The 15,932-nt window shown below is 41.8% G+C and overlaps 1 protein-coding gene across 1 annotated transcript in view; it reads left to right on the top strand.

Moving 5' to 3' along the window:
- nek10 (NIMA-related kinase 10) overlaps positions 1 to 15,932 on the top strand; it is a 229,702-nt gene that overhangs the window by 53,701 nt on the left and 160,069 nt on the right. Inside the window, exons 8-11 of the mRNA XM_078200564.1 lie at positions 11,423 to 11,502; positions 11,590 to 11,676; positions 13,034 to 13,258; positions 13,926 to 14,065. Coding sequence (XP_078056690.1) covers positions 11,423 to 11,502; positions 11,590 to 11,676; positions 13,034 to 13,258; positions 13,926 to 14,065 — 532 coding nt within the window. The remainder of the gene's footprint in view (positions 1 to 11,422; positions 11,503 to 11,589; positions 11,677 to 13,033; positions 13,259 to 13,925; positions 14,066 to 15,932) is intronic.

Genomic DNA, 15,932 nt, shown 5'->3' with positions numbered 1-15,932 from the left:
GGCACATGACATGCATAGGCAGCTGGGATCAAGTGAATCCCTTGAAGAGTATAGGGGTGTAGGAGTAAGGTTAAGAGAGAAATCAGGATGGCAAAAAGAGGACACGAGATTGTTTTGGCAGATAAGGCAAAGGAGAATCCAAAGAGCTTCTACAAATACATAAAGAGCAAAAGAGTAACAAGGGAGAGAGTAGGGCCGCTTAAGGATCAACAAGGTCATCTATGTGCGGATCCACAAGGGATGGGTGAGATCCTAAATGAATATTTTTCATCAGTATTTACTGTTGAGAAAAGCATGGATGCTAGGAAACTTGGGGAAATAAATAATGATATCTTGAGGAGTGTACATATTACAGAGAAAGAGGTGCTGGAAGTCTTAAAGCGCATCAAGGTAGATAAATCCCCGGGACCTGATGAAGTGTATCCCAGGACATTGTGGAAGGCGAGGGAGGAAATTGTGGGTCCCCTAGCCGAGATATTTGAATCATCGATAGTCACGGGTGAGGTGCCTGAAGATTGGAGAGTGGCAAATGTTGTGCCTTTGTTTAAAAAGGGCTGCAGGGAAAAGCCTGGGAACTACAGGTCAGTAAGCCTCACATCTGTGGGGGTGGGTAAGTTGTTGGAAGGTATTTTGAGAGACAGGATCTACAGGCGTTTAGAGACGCAAATACTGATTAGGGACAGTCAGCATGGCTTTGTGAGTGGAAAATCATGTCTCACAAATTTAATTGAGTTTTTTGAAGGTGTAACCAAGAAGGTAAGATGAGGGAAGTGCAGTTGATGTTGTTTACATGGACTTTAGCAAGGCCTTTGACAAGATACCGCATGGTAGGTTGTTGCATAAGGTTAAATCTCATGGGATCCAGGGTGAGGTATAAGTGGATCTAATGCAGGGGGGAACTATACAATAAATGGCAGAGCCATCAGGAGTATAGACACACAGAGGGATCTGGGTGTGCAAGTCCACAGATCCTCAAAGGTGGCAGCATAGGTGGACAAGGTGGTGAAGAAGGCATATGGCATGCTTGCCTTTATTGGACGGGGCATAGAGTATAAAAGTTGGCATAATAGAAGTTTATAAAATTATCAAGGGCATAAATAGGGTGAACAGTTGGAAGCTTTTTCCCCAGGTCAGAAATGACAAACACAAGAAGTCACAAGTTCAAGGTAAGGGGGGCAAGGTTCAATACAGATATGCGGGGGACGTATTTTACACAGAGGGTGGTGGGGGCCTGGAATGCACTACCAAGCAAGGTGGTTGAGGCAGACATGCTAGGATCATTTAAGACTTATCTAGGTAGCCACATGAACAGACTGGGAATAGAGGGATACAAACGGATGTTAGGAACACATGATCGGTGCAGGCTTGGAGGGCCGAAGGGCCTGTTCCTGTGCTGTATTGGTCTTTGTTCTTTGGATACAAAATTGGCTTCTTGATAGAAGCCAGAGGGTGGTTGTAGAGGGTTGTTTTTCAAACTGGAGGCCTGTGACCTGCGGTGTGCCTCAAGGATCAGTGCTAGGTCCACTGTTATTTGTCATTTATATTAATGATTTGGATGAGAAAATAGGAGGCATGGTTAGTAAGTTTGCAGATGACACCAAGATTTGTGGCATAGTGGACAGTGAAGAAAGTTATCTTCAATTGCAACGGGGTCTTGATCAATTGGGCCAGTGGGCTGACGAATGGCAGATGGAGTTTAATTTAGATAAATGTGAGGTGATGCATTTTGGTAGATTGAACCAGGGCAGGACTTACTCAGTTAATGTTCGGGCTTTGGGGAGAGTTACAGAACAAGGAGATCTCAGGGTACATGTTCATAGCTTCTTGAAAGTGGAGTCACAGGTGGACAGAGTGGTGAAGAAGGCATTCGGCATGCTTGGTTTCATTGGTCAGAGCATTGAATACAGGAATTGGGACGTCTTGTTGAAGTTGTACAAGACATTGGTAAGGCCACACTTGGAATACTGTGTACAGTTCTGGTCACTATTATAGAAAGGATATTATTAAACTAGAAAGAGTGCAGAAAAGATTTACTAGGATGCTACCAGGACTTGACGGTTTGAGTTATAAAGAGAGGCTGGATAGACTGGGGCTTTTTTCTCTGCAGCGTAGAAGGCTGAGGGGTGATCTTGTAGAGGTCTATAAAATAATGAGGGGCATAGATAAGGGAGATAGTCAATATATTTTCCCAAATGTAAGGGAGTCTAAAATAGAGGGCATAGGTTTAAGGTCAGAGGGGAGAGATTCAAAAGTATCCAGAGGGGCAATTTTTTCACACAGAGGGTGGGGAGTGTCTGGAACAAGCTGCCAGAGATAGTAGTAGAGGTGAATACAATTTTGTCTTTTAAAAAGCATTTAGACAGTTACATGAGTAAGATGGGTATAGAGGGATATGGGCCAAATGCGGGCAACTGGGATTAGCTTAGGGGTTTAAAAACAAAAGGGCGGCATGGACAAGTTGGGCCGAAGGGCCTGTTTCCATGCTGTAAAGCTCTATGACTCTCTATCAACTTTTTCAAAGCACACATAAATATCTCAACTTCTCCATTAACTCTTGACCAATATGGTGTAATTTTTCAATTAACGATGCCTAGTTAGCTCACAAATTTACTGAACTCATTTACTGGGTCCATTGTCACTTCTCAGCATCTGAGGGATTCCAAACAATGCAAAAAATCTTGTCAAGCTTTGAGATGCCTGCCTTTGTTGAAATTTCCATGTCCGGGGAATCTGCTTTAATCATTGGTGACAGCAAGCAATGTTCAGCAGTGGACAAATCTGTAAAATAAACACTAACTTCAATCCATGGTCCTTGAGGTAGAGCAGACATCTTGAGAGGTTCATGAAGATTTGACATTGTGGTTGCTTGATATGGCAAACACTAACTGATCTTGTGCTCTACCATGTAGTCAATCCCTGGGAACCATACTTTTTACACAATGTTGTTTGGTTTTGAAAGTTCCCTCATGACCTTCAGGTGCTATCTTGACAACACAGTCCATAAGAACATAAGAAATAGGAGCAGGAGTAGGCCATCCAGCCCCTCGAGCCTGCCCCGCCATTCAATAAGATCATGGCTGATCTGAAGTGGATCAGTTCCACTTACCCGCCTGATCCCTATAACCCCTAATTCCCTTACCGATCAGGAATCCATCTATCCGTGATTTAAACATATTCAACAAGGTAACCTCCACCACTTCAGTGGGCAGAGAATTCCAGAGATTCACCACCCTCTGAGAGAAGAAGTTCCTCCTCAACTCTGTCTTAAACTGACCCCCCCTTTATTTTGAGGCTGTGCCCTCTAGTTCTAGTTTCCTTTCTAAGTGGAAAGAATCTCTCCACCTCTACCCTATCCAGCCCCTTCATTATCTTATAGGTCTCTATAAGATCCCCCCGTCAGCCTTCTAAATTCCAATGAGTACAAACCCAACCTGCTCAGTCTCTCCTCATAATCAACACCCCTCATCTCTGGTATCAACCTGGTGAACCTTCTCTGCACTCCCTCCAAGGCCAATATCCTTCCGCAAATAAGGGGACCAATACTGCACACAGTATTCCAGCTGCAGCCTCACCAATGCCCTGTACAGATGCAGCAAGACATCTCTGCTTTTATATTCTATCCCCCTTGCGATATAGGCCAACATCCCACAATGAGTGTGGAATAACAATACAGTTGTAGCATAACACATGATCAGACGTCGTTGTAACGGTGAGCCCATTTCATAGGAACAATGGAAATAGGAGCAGGCGTAGGACATTCAGCCCCTCAAGCCTTCTCTGCTATTTAATTACATCATGGCTGATCTTCAACCTCAATGTCATTTTCCCATACTATTCCCATACCGCTTGATGCCTTTAATGTCTAAAAATCTGAACATACTGAATTTCCATAGCTCTCTGGTGTAGAAAATTCCAAAGATTCAGCACCCACTGAGTGAAGAAATTCCTCTTCATCAGAGTTCTAAAAAGCCTACTCCTTATTCTGAAACTGTATCCACTGGTTCAGAACTCCCCAGCCAATAAAAACATTGGGCTGAAGTCTGCGGCGGGTCTAGTGGCGGGTGTGCGTAAAGAACGGAAGCTAAAAAGCTGGAAACCAGCTGACATAGAATCGCATTGCAATTCTCCCAATGGTGAGTTAATGGAAAGTCGGTCGTCCCACTGGCAGGGAGTGTGAATGTCATTTGCATTCATTTGCATCTCATGAATAAAATACCTGTCATAGAGCTGGACTGCCCCTGGTGTGATGAACACCACTCTGCCAGACAGACTGGTTCCTACCCTCCATTTCCATGCCTGGCTGGTCTTCATGTACAGCACCATGCTGCTTGTATAATGGACCCTCCTGTGTCACCACCTTGGTTCAGTACTGTGCATGGAGTTGGAGAGTACAAGGGCCTCCTTCCCCCTGATGCCACAAAGCAGTATCTATCTAGGCAGCACTATGCTGCGGGACTCATGCAGCCACTGCAAAAGGTCTGAAGTTCAACCGGGACTGGAGTGTGAGGGGAGGCCTGGGGTAGGTGTGTGTGTGGCATGATGAAGACAAGCAAAGACTAAGGGTGCAATGTGGAAGGAGGGCTGTGCAAGGAGTGGGGTGGAGGAATGGTGAAGGCTCACAATGGCAGACAGAGAGGCAAGGAGGTGGATGAAGAGGTTGAAAAATGAAAGGGAGAGGGAAGACACCAACAAGGCTGCATGAAACACAGACAAACAAGGGGGTCAAATGGATCGCACATGTATTATTAAAAAGAGATAAATGTGCAGATAATAAGGTGGGAGCCTATTGGCCTGGCACATTAGGGAAAGTTTGCACAACAGGTTTATCAAACATGATTTCCCTTTCATAAATGATTTCCCTTTCATAAATCCTTTTGACTCTTCCAATCCTATCATTATTTTCTAGGTATCTAGTTATCACATCCTTTATAGTAGATTGTGGCATTTTCCCTACTCTGATGTCAGCCATACAAAGTCTGCAGTTCTCTTTTTTTTCTCTCTCTCCCTCCTTTCTTTAAACTGGGATGTTTGCCACCTTCCAATCTGTAGGAACCATTCCAGAATCTATAGAATTTTGGAAGAAGACCACCAGTGCATCAATTATCTCCACAGACACCTTTCAGCATTGTGGGGTGTAGATCATCAAATCCAGGGGATTTGTTGAGTTTCAATACCATCAATTTTTCCCATATGACTTTCTTACTAACACTAATCTCTTTCAGTTCTTTATACTCACTAGCCCCTTGGCTCTCTAGTATTTTTGGAACGATTTCTGTATCTTCCTCCACTGTATTTGTTTAGCTTCTCTGTCATTTCCCTCTCATAAGGAAAAAAAAACAGTTCAAATCAATTTTCTTATTTCCCAGTTTTTACTGATTAGTCCCCATTATAAAATTGCCTGTATGTGCCTGTAATGGACCTACATTTGCCTTTGCTGATCTTTTGCAAATCTAATCTCATATGATCTTTAACTTCTCTCATTAACCACAGTTGCAAAGCTTTCCATGTTAGTTTTTGTTCCTTAAAAAATATGTAGTTGTTGTAAATCCCATATTAATCCCTTAATTGTTAGAGACTGCCTGTCTACCATCAAAACTTTTATGTAGTTTCCCAATTTATCACAGCCAACTTACCCCTCATCCCCCTGTAATTTCCTTTGTTTAGATTTAGTACTAGTTTCAGCCTGAAGTACATCTCTTTCAAACTTAATGCAAAATTTCACCATTTTGTGGTTGCTCTTCCCCTAAAGACTCCTTTGCAACAAGCGTATTAATCAGCCCTTTCTCATTGCACAATGCCAGATCTAAAATGGCCCCTTCTCTACTTCTAGGGGGCATAGGTTTAAGGTGTGAGGGGCAAGTTTTAAAGGAGATGTACAAGGCAGATTTTTTACACAGAGAGTGCTGGGTGCCTCGAACTCGTTGTCGGGGGAGGCAGTGGAAGCGGATACGGTAGTGACTTTTAAGGGACATCTTGACAAGTACATGAATGAGATGAGAATAGAGGGATATGGTCCCCGGAAGCGTAGGGGGTTTTAGTTAAGACGGGCAGCATGGTCGGTGCAGGCTTGGAGGGCCAAAGGGCCTGTTCCTGTGCTGTAATTTTCTTTGTTCTTTGTTCGTTCCTCAACATACTGTTCTAGAAAATCATCTCATAAACATTCCAGGAATTTGCCCTCCACAGCATTTGTGTTAATTAGGTTTACTAAGTCTATATGAATATTGAAGTCCTCAATGATTACTGTATTACCCTTGTTACATGTACCTCTAATTTCCTGATTTATCCCATGCCCTACATTACCACGACTATTTGGTGGCCTATAAACAACTCCCACCAACATTTGCTATACCTTGCTGTTTCTTAGCTCCATCCAAACTGATTCTGCATCTTCATCTCCCGATCTAAGCTCCTATCTCACTAATGTACTGGTTACCACTGGTCTATGATCAGTTATTACTTCAAATGCTCTTCCATGCAAATAGAGTTGAAAGTATCAGATACCCCATGTGATTGAGAAAACTTCTCTCTCTTTGCATATAATATTGCTCTATGCTGTATAGCAATCTGTTTGCCATCACAATGATTAATGGATTGCCTACTTTGTCTTTCTGCACAAGAACTGCACTTAAGCCAATGTCATCATTGATGTTCAGAGTGCCTTCAAGTCATTGATTGCAGACTGACTCATGTGCTGAAATACCTCAGCTGCTGAGTTGACTTCAAAGTTGAGCCTTTTATACCAAAAAAGTCCAACATGAGCGGAGAATACTGTAAGATGCTTTGATTCTTCTGGAAGCTCAGTTTGATGATAGCTTGCATTGAGGTCAAGTTTAACAAAATGTTTAGAACCATTCACTTTCTCTATGATATCCATGATTGTAGATGTCTTTCTCGTTGTATGGCTTGGTTTGATGATTGCATATCATTGTAGATTCTAATCTGGTTCTTGATCTCGAGTTTCTTGAGGACTTGTATGGGCGAGACTCAAGGGTAGGTTCATCCCCAATGTTTTCAATAGTGTCAAAGTTAGGTAAGTGCTGAAGTTCCTTCTCTGCCTGCTTTCTGACATGAAATGGGATTTGTCACTGGCAATGCATGACTGGGCACATTAGGATCTACATGAAGCTTGCATGTAACATCTTACAGTTTGTCAATACAGTGAAGCAGTCAGCATACAATTCCAGAATGTTGTTGGCATGGGTAGGCGTTGCGTATGTTGCTGTGCAGATCTATTGCAGTGTAGTCACATTCTCCCAGATAGGACACAAATATGGCTTTTGTTTTACTGTCTTTGAGTGTAACTGATGTTTCAAGACTTTGTGATTTGTCTGTTTCATAAAGGAATGTTTTTGTATTCACTGGTTTGCACTGAATGGGGCAAACTGAAGTTTGTTGAAATTTTGTTTCCCATGACTTTGACAGATTGTTCTGTATCTACGAGAGCATCTATATCTGAGCAGCCAATGATCACTGTCAAACATTGCTGATGGCTCTATCCAAAAGAGAGCACAAAAGTACATTCAGGGTCATGTGCCCCTACATTGGCTACATTCTCTCGCATTTTTGCTACACATTTGTGGTAACGTTTTGTTGGTATTGGTTGTAGTAGTTGACTTTGCTGATGAGCAACAATCCGAAGCAAAGTGGTTGCGTTTTTCCACAAGCTTTACACTGTCAGTAGAAGGAGGGTCTATTCCAGTGGTTCCCAAAGGGTGCGGCGCGCCACACTGGTATGGCAAGAGAAGATGGCAAGTGTGGCGGGAAGACTCAAGGACAATCAAAGAAACATTTAAACATGGATTAGATATTTTTCCAAAGTGATTGTTTTATACTTTCTGGATGTCCCATGATCATATTATAAAGTAGTTGTGTTCTATGTTATGAGTCAAGCACTGCTAGGAGTTGTTTTTTTTTGTTTTTGAATGTATTTCTCATCAATAAAAAATTCGGTGTGGCGCGAGCTAATTTTTATTCCGCAAGTGCGGCCCAGTGAAAAAAGTTTGGGAACCACTGGTCTATTCAGTGTGGATAAACACTGCCTCAGAGGCAACATTGTTTGGACAGGTCACAACTCTGATTATGAGACTGCTGTTGTTGTTTTGCATGTGAACGATGAACAGCATTCACAGAGTTAAACTTGGAGTGTGGTAATTACTGTTGGCAGCTTCACCTTCAGTAGCTCTGGACTCTGACAGCCTACTGTCTTTCACGATTGCTTTTCAACAGACAATTGAGACAACCTTAGATCATTTTGATTTCCCATTCAAAATGTTGAACATCACCAAAGTCACATCTAATTGCTAGTTGTGTCAAATGTGTAATATTGACCAATTGTTTCATTTGCTTTTTGCTTAGAAAGATGGAAGGCAATTGTTTCACACATTAGGGGTGGGATTTTCCAGCCGCGCTCCCCCCAAGGCCTAAAATTGCCACCTGAGGTCATCGGACCTTCGCTTGGTCCGCCCCCGCCCGCTACGATTCCTGTGGCGGGCGGGATGGGAAAATTTGCCCAATATTTTTATTGGTTGTGAAATAGGTTGTTAGTGCATGAGTTGTAGTCATTTTGCTATGGCATAAGTATCTAATTCTACATGTTCATTGTGGGCAAGTAAGATCCTTTTTCTTCTGTCATCTCTGATTGCAAAACCTGCTATCGTGCCTTGGAAATATGCAGCAGATTTTACCAACATGCGAATACAAATGGTGGCTTTGAATGCGCATAAAGATATTTGTGATCAGTACAGTGATCGCGTGCATCATGGATCCTTTCAAAGAGAAGCTTTTCTGAATGATCCGAGATTATTATTTTTTGATTGGAAGGTTATTTTAGACAGTTCACTATATGTTGGCATGCACCAGTGTGTATCTATCACAGCCTCTCTACTACTTAAAATGCTGTCTGCAGAAAGCAGATAAATACTTTTGAAAAATTTCATACCTTAAAGCACTGTTTTCAAGTTTTCACTATCTTCATTGTTATTGTGAAGTTCTTGGGAAGAAAGAGTAAGATTCAGCCACATTTAATAAGAAGCAGATCTGCTGCATTTGCTGTTAAAACATGGATCCTATATTACCTTGGACAACTGCTATTATATGTGTGTTTGGTAGCCTTAAGTGGACAAAATGCACACTGTAAATTTCAAAAACAACAGTTACTTGTTCCACTTTATCCATTCTGCTTGTTGCAACCTCAAAAACTCTGATATATCAAATATGATTTCCCTTTCAGCAAACTATGTTGACTCTGTCTGATTGTATTATGATTATCTAAATGTCTGGCTACCACGTCCTAATAATGGATATCAATATTTTCCCAATGATAGATGTTTGGCTAACTGTCCCATAGTTTCTTGCTTTCTGTCCCCCTTCGTTCTTCAAGAGGTATTACATTTGGAGTTTTCCAATCTGCTGGGACCTTTTCAGAATCCAGGGAACTTTGGAAGATTACAAACAATGCATGAACATCTCTCTTTAAGACTCTAGGATGCAGGCCTATCAGCTTGAGGGAATATGTCAGCCCTTAGTGTAATTATTTTGCTTAATACTTTTTCTCCAGCAAGTGATTATTTCAATTCCTTTCTCCCTGTTGAACAAAGAAGAACAAAGAAAATTACAGCACAGGAACAGGCCCTTCGGCCCTCCAAGCCTGCACCAACCATGCTGCCCGACTGAGCTAAAACCCCTACCCTTCCATGGACCATATCCCTCTATTCCCATCTTATTCATGTATTTGTCAAGACACCCCTTCAAAGTCACTACCGTATCCGCTTCCACTACCTCCCCTGGCAGCCAGTTCCAGGCACCCACTACTCTCTGTATAAAAAATCTGTCTCGTATATCTCCTTTAAACCTTGCCCCTCGCACCTTAAACCTGTGCCCCCTAGTAATTGACTCTTCCACCCTGGGAAAAAGCTTCTGACTATCCACTCTGTCCATGCCTCTCATAATCTTGTAGACTTCTATCAGGTCGCCCCTCACCCTCCGTCGCTCCAGTGAGAACAAACCAAGTATCTCCAACCTCTCCTCATAGCTAATGCCCTCCATACCAGGCAACATCCTGGTAGATCTTTCCTGTACCCTCTCCAAAGCCTCCACATCCTTCTGGTAGTGTGGCGACCAGAATTGAACACTATATTCCAAGTGCGGCCTAACTAAGGTTCTATAAAGCGGCAACATGACTTGCCAATTTTTAAACTCAATGCCCCGGCCGATAAAGGCAAGCATTCCTTATGCCTTCTTGACTACCTTCTCCAGCTGCATTGCCACTTTCAGTGACCTGCGTACCTGTACACCCAGATCCCTTTGCCTATCAATATTCTTAAGAGTTCTGTCATTTACGGTACATTTCCTATTTGTATTAGACCTTCCAAAATGCATTACCTCACATTTGTCCGGACTAAACTCCATCTGCCACCTCTCCGCCCAAGTCTCCAACTGATCTATATCCTGCTGTATCCTCTGATGGTCCTTATCGCTATCTGCGAACCCCCAACCTTTGTGTCGTCTGCAAACTTACTAATCAATGCAGTTACATTTTCTTCCAAATCATTTATATATATATTACAAATAGCAAAGGTCCCAGCACTGATCCCTGAGGAACGTCACTTGTCACAGCCTTCCATTCAGAAACGCACCCTTCCACTGCTACCCTCTGTCTTCTTTGACCGTTGCTTCTTGATTTTCTTCTACTTTTAGAACCATAGAACCATAGAAAATTACAGCTCAGAATCAGGCCTTTTGGCCCTTCTTGTCTGTATCTTTTGGGATGCTTTTTGTGTTTTCTAATGTGAAGACATGAAAAAGAAGTCAGTCCAAGGATGTGTAGGTTAGATAGGTTAGCCATGGTAAATGCATGGGGTTACGGGGTTAATGCGGAGAGGAGGGCCTGGTTGGAATGCTATTTCGGAGAGTTGGTGCAAACTCAATGGGCCAGATGGCCTGTTTCTGCACTCTAGGAATTCTATGGAAAATACTTATTGAAAGTCTTTGCCATTTCCTTGATTCCATTAATAATTCACCAGTTTCATCCCTAAGGGAGCAAAGTTTACTTCAGCTACTTTCTTCTTGTTTATATATTTGTAGAAATTCTTACTGTATCATATTCTCATTTCTTCCTTTCTTTAGTTATCTTTGGTAAGTTTTTCAAATCAACCAATCATCTGTTCTTATGACACAAAATGATGGAGTAATTTGTGCACAGTAGTAAGCAAATGTATTAACATATATAATTTTCAACTGTCTTTACTGAAACAGGAAATGGTATAAAAGGTTTAACATTTTTTCAGGCACTGGCCAACTTTACACCAATACCTGAGATTAAGTAGTGCCAAGTGAGTTTATAAATTAAAATTGTTATTATGTTAAGTAAGAAGAAATAAAATAATAGACAGAAAGATATTTTAAATTGAAATATTTCCTTTAGACCCTAGTAAAACTACTGGCAGCCAAGGACAATAATGTATTACTGGGTGCTCTCCTTGCTCTCACCAGCTTAGCTGAAAGGTATGTAACTTAATTGAACAGCATAAAATATAGCTTTACATAAATGGTTGTAACTGAATAAGCTAATAACATTTAGCTTTTTTTTAGTCCAGAGTGCAGAGTGAAGATAGGTGAACTCACTATTGTAGAAAATCTGTTAACAATTTTACAAGAATATGATTTACTATCAAAAAGGTAAGTTGAGATTTTTTGATCTTTGTTCCATGTTAAACAATTTTGGGAAAACAGTTATGTTTATGAGGTACTCGTGTGCACAGTGTTGCTTAATGCAGAACGGAGCATGCAGGAGCCAAGCTTTTCTGAACCTGCTCTGGCTTTGGGGAGGTGGAAACAGATGGGTATTCCTCCTAACATTGTGAGTAATTCTGCGATTTCTGTACATTTCCTGGATTCAAGAGCATTTAAATACTTTGGTCTGCAACAACATCATCTGTGGCGTATCTGGGACACCCACCACACACATGATGTGGAGGAAAGTTATTGTGGTGCAGGGTGCCAGCTAAAGCTTTTTAAAAGATTAAAAATGTGGCAGGTTTTGAACTTGGTAATTTCTTGGAAATTGACCATAAAAATGTAACATCATGCTGGAAATGGCAGAAATGGTGATAAATGAATATGGAGATAGGTGTGGTGGAAATTGAGGACAAGTGGAACCTGATCAAGGTTCTGTGAGGCTGGGGAAGGGGGTGAAAGCAGAAGCACAGGAAATGTGGTAGACATGGCAAGGGCCCACCATTATCCATGGTGTGGGGAAATCCTCATCAGATGAGCAGAGGAACTGGGAGAATGGAGTGGAATCTTAGAGTGTAGGGTGTGAGGAAGCATAATCGAAGTAGCTGTGGAAGTCAGTGGGCTTATTATGAATGTTAGCTGATAGCCTATTGCTCCATCCTCATTCCTTTTGGCCCTGGAAAACTAAGTCTTCTGTCATTCAATCTCTCCTGTGTTTCAACCTATCATAGACTTTCCTTTTGTCTTTGTCCCACCAATCCTTTGCTGAAAACCTATTACATTTCTAACCTTTCCTAGTCCTGGTGTAATGTCACCATCATAAAACATTGGGCAGGATTTTCTCCTCTGCAGACTAAGTGCAGTGGCAGATGTCAAAAGCGGCAGATGGCAAAAGTGGTGCTTTTCCTGCGAGCTGTAATAGCAGGTTTCTGCACCAGGTCATCCGCTTTAGACCTCTTTTTATATGCATCAGCAGGGGAGGGATGTCTGATCTTGCAGCAGGGTAGGCCCCCTACCACTGTGACCTAATGGGATAATCTTTCCGGGTGCCTTAACCTTCACTGTCTGGAGCTCAGGATTGCTAGAAAAGAGAGATGACTCCCAAAGTGATGAGTAGTGCCCCAAGTTTAATAGAGCACAAAGTATTTTTTAACTGGTGGGGACTTGTCAGTGATTGCAGTAACACTAATATCTGGTGATTTCAGTGACATGGAGAAGGTGGACAGCTTTGTTTCTGTCCCTTTGTTAGAAGGAAATAACTGTTTATGATTGCTTTCCTCAATGCTGGTGATGTTTACAGAATGACTGCTGAGCTGCTCCGTCTACTCTGTGCAGACGCTCAAGTGAGAGAACAGGTGAAGATCTATGAAGGGATTCCCATAATGCTTAGTTTGCTACATTCGGACCACCTCAAATTGCTCTGGAGTATTGTTTGGATTCTTGTTCAGCTGTGTGAGGATCCTGACGCCAGCACAGAGATTCGATTGTGGGGGGGCATCCAACAACTTCTCCACATTCTACAAGGGTGAGCTTAAAAGCAAATATAAAAAATGGTGAAGCACTATTTAATTTTAACTTTTCTTATAATCTATCTGGCAAATGTGAACTGAATTGATAATTTAAGATACTTGCATAAAATAAATAGTGAGTTTTATGGACATAAGTGGAAATAGGCACTCTGAACATGCAGATGGAAAATTGTCAATTTGATTTTGACATTTTACACAACATTGGAAAATAATATACTCTGCACTTAGTAATATCTCTTAGTTCTTCTTGTGGTTTAATTTATAATGTCAAATTGTTCATTGGAGAAACCCATGAGATATTTTGTGTAGAATCAGTTTCTCCATAAAATAGTCCAAGAAATACCTTTTGAATTTGTTGTACAGTTTAATATTCTTTATCTTTTAAGATCAAATAGTTGGTATGTGCATCTAAAGTTCACAAAATTAAACAAATTTAGAGCTAGTTGTACAGGAAGTGTGATTTTTGTGCATCATTTCCTAGTATGCATTTTTTTTGCTAGATTACAGCCATTCTGTCACATTGATTCATCTAATGTTGGCTTTCTACAGTGAACTGATTATGTTCATAGTAGAGAAGGTAGTATTTGGTAACAGAGGCTTAATGTGAAATACTTCTCATAAATGCTTCTTAGAAAACTGTTTATTTTTTATGTGTTTCCATAGAGATAGAAATTTTGTGTCTGATCGCTCTTCAATAGGAAGTCTGTCTAGTGCTAATGCTTCAGGGAGAATTCAACAACTTCAGCTGTCCGAGAAACTGAGCACTCAGGAAATACAAGAGAATACATTATCCTTGCAAGAAGGTATAGCATTTTTACATTGAATTAAAAAACCAGTAAATAGAATAATATTGACACATGCTTTGATAAATAATATGATTAAGGCAGGACTTTTTCATAGATTGGATAGATTTTGTGAGTTTCTTTGTTTTTAATAGAATCATTAATATATTTAAATTGGTAGCATTACATTTTTTATGTTACTGAAATGTAATTGACTGAGGAATATATTCAAACATGGGACTTCAGTTTGTGTGCCACTCAACTTGTAACAGACAGAAGAGAGATGGTAGGATGGTTCCTCTTTGTCCCACCCCTCGACTAACCGCAACAAGGTACATTTTAAAGAAGTGTTTTCAACCTTCACTTTTGAACCCTGCCTCACAGCGCCCAGGGGCCAGGGTTCGATTCCTGGCTCGAGTCACTGTCTGCGTGGAGTCTCCCTGTGTCTGCGTGGGTTTCCTCCGGGTGCCCTGGTTTCCTCCCACAGTCTGAAAGACGTGCTGGTTAGGTGCATTGCCGTCCTAAATTCTCCCTCTGTGTACCCAACAGGCGCCGGAGTGTGGCGATTAGGGGATTTTCACAGTAACGTCATTGCAGTGTTAATGTAAGCCTACTTGTGACACTAATAAATAAACTAAGAAAAACTCATACACGCATGCAAGAAAAGCTGATTACAAAAGAGGTAGCATGCATTTAGAGGTTTAAAGAGTCCAAAATTCATTATTACACTTCTTTGAGATGGAAGCTGGAAACATTGCAGGCCTAAGGATTTCCTTGTGTTTCACAGAAGAAAATGGGAGGTGAGGAATTCACAGCTCCTTGCTCCTTGCAACAGTAGGTTCTGGCTCTTCTCTGCAATCTTCTCGACAATCAAAGTTATAGCCAAGCCCCTGTGCTGAAGCTTTGGCTTATTCTATAAATCTGCAGATAAAAAGATAGCCCCAGTTCTCTGCCAGTTTGCATTCTGGGCAGGAATCTCTCTTTTGCTGGGTGGGGTCTCCTCTCATTGTGATCTTTTTGTCTGCCAGACTAACTGACATTCTGAGTGCTCTCAGATATGTTTATGAAGTGTTTCTTCTAACAGCTGTTTTCTGTCAAGTGACCATAGTATCAGTGTTATTATTGCCCACACAACTGCTCCTTGACAATGTTCGCATTGATGTACAATGGGGTTTGAATCTTGGCCAATTACATCTCCTTGCAAGAGTATGTTTATTCTTCACACACGTTTTGTGGAATTTTAACCTACAGACCCAGAGGGTGGAATTTTACGACATTTTTTCGAAGTGTCAGGTGAGCATGAAACTGGGGGAGTTCCAGATCCATTTTTTGGCCCAATCTTATGCACTCTGTCTTTAAAATTTTGGGTGAGTCCATTTCTCGCTACAGGAGGCACTGGGTGAGGCTTAACATCCAACAGCCTGCAGAGAGAGGTATTGCACATGTGCAGACCTCTAATGCTGCCCATGCGCAGTAACAATAGGTCCTGACCCCAGTGTGCATTGTTCAGGTGCCAGGCTGGCATTGCCAAGGTGGCAGGGTGGCACTGCCAGTCTGGCACTGCCCAAGGGGCACCCTGCCTTGCCGTTGGCCTCCCAAGGGGGCCTGAATGACCTCCGGTTCCACCAATGAGACCAGCACGACTGTTCCCATTCATGGGGAGCAGGTGTTTTCCTCACCAGAGAAATCTCCTGGCAAGGCCATAACGGCAAGCAAGACTGGACAATTAAGCGCCGGGATCGCTAAACACACTGAAATCAAAATTTAGATAAATTTGAGTAAATTAACCAGCCTCTCATCCATTATCGGCTAGAGGCTGACTGCGCCGGAAATCCGAGTGTCATAAAATCGCGCCGGTTGCGAAAACTGGCGCCATTCGCACTAGTTG

This window comes from Mustelus asterias, chromosome 2 (assembly GCF_964213995.1).
Source record: "Mustelus asterias chromosome 2, sMusAst1.hap1.1, whole genome shotgun sequence".
In the NCBI taxonomy this organism is placed as follows: domain Eukaryota; kingdom Metazoa; phylum Chordata; class Chondrichthyes; order Carcharhiniformes; family Triakidae; genus Mustelus; species Mustelus asterias.
The sequence above is the reverse complement of the archived record's forward strand: the minus strand, read 5'-3'. Positions and strand labels throughout refer to the sequence as shown.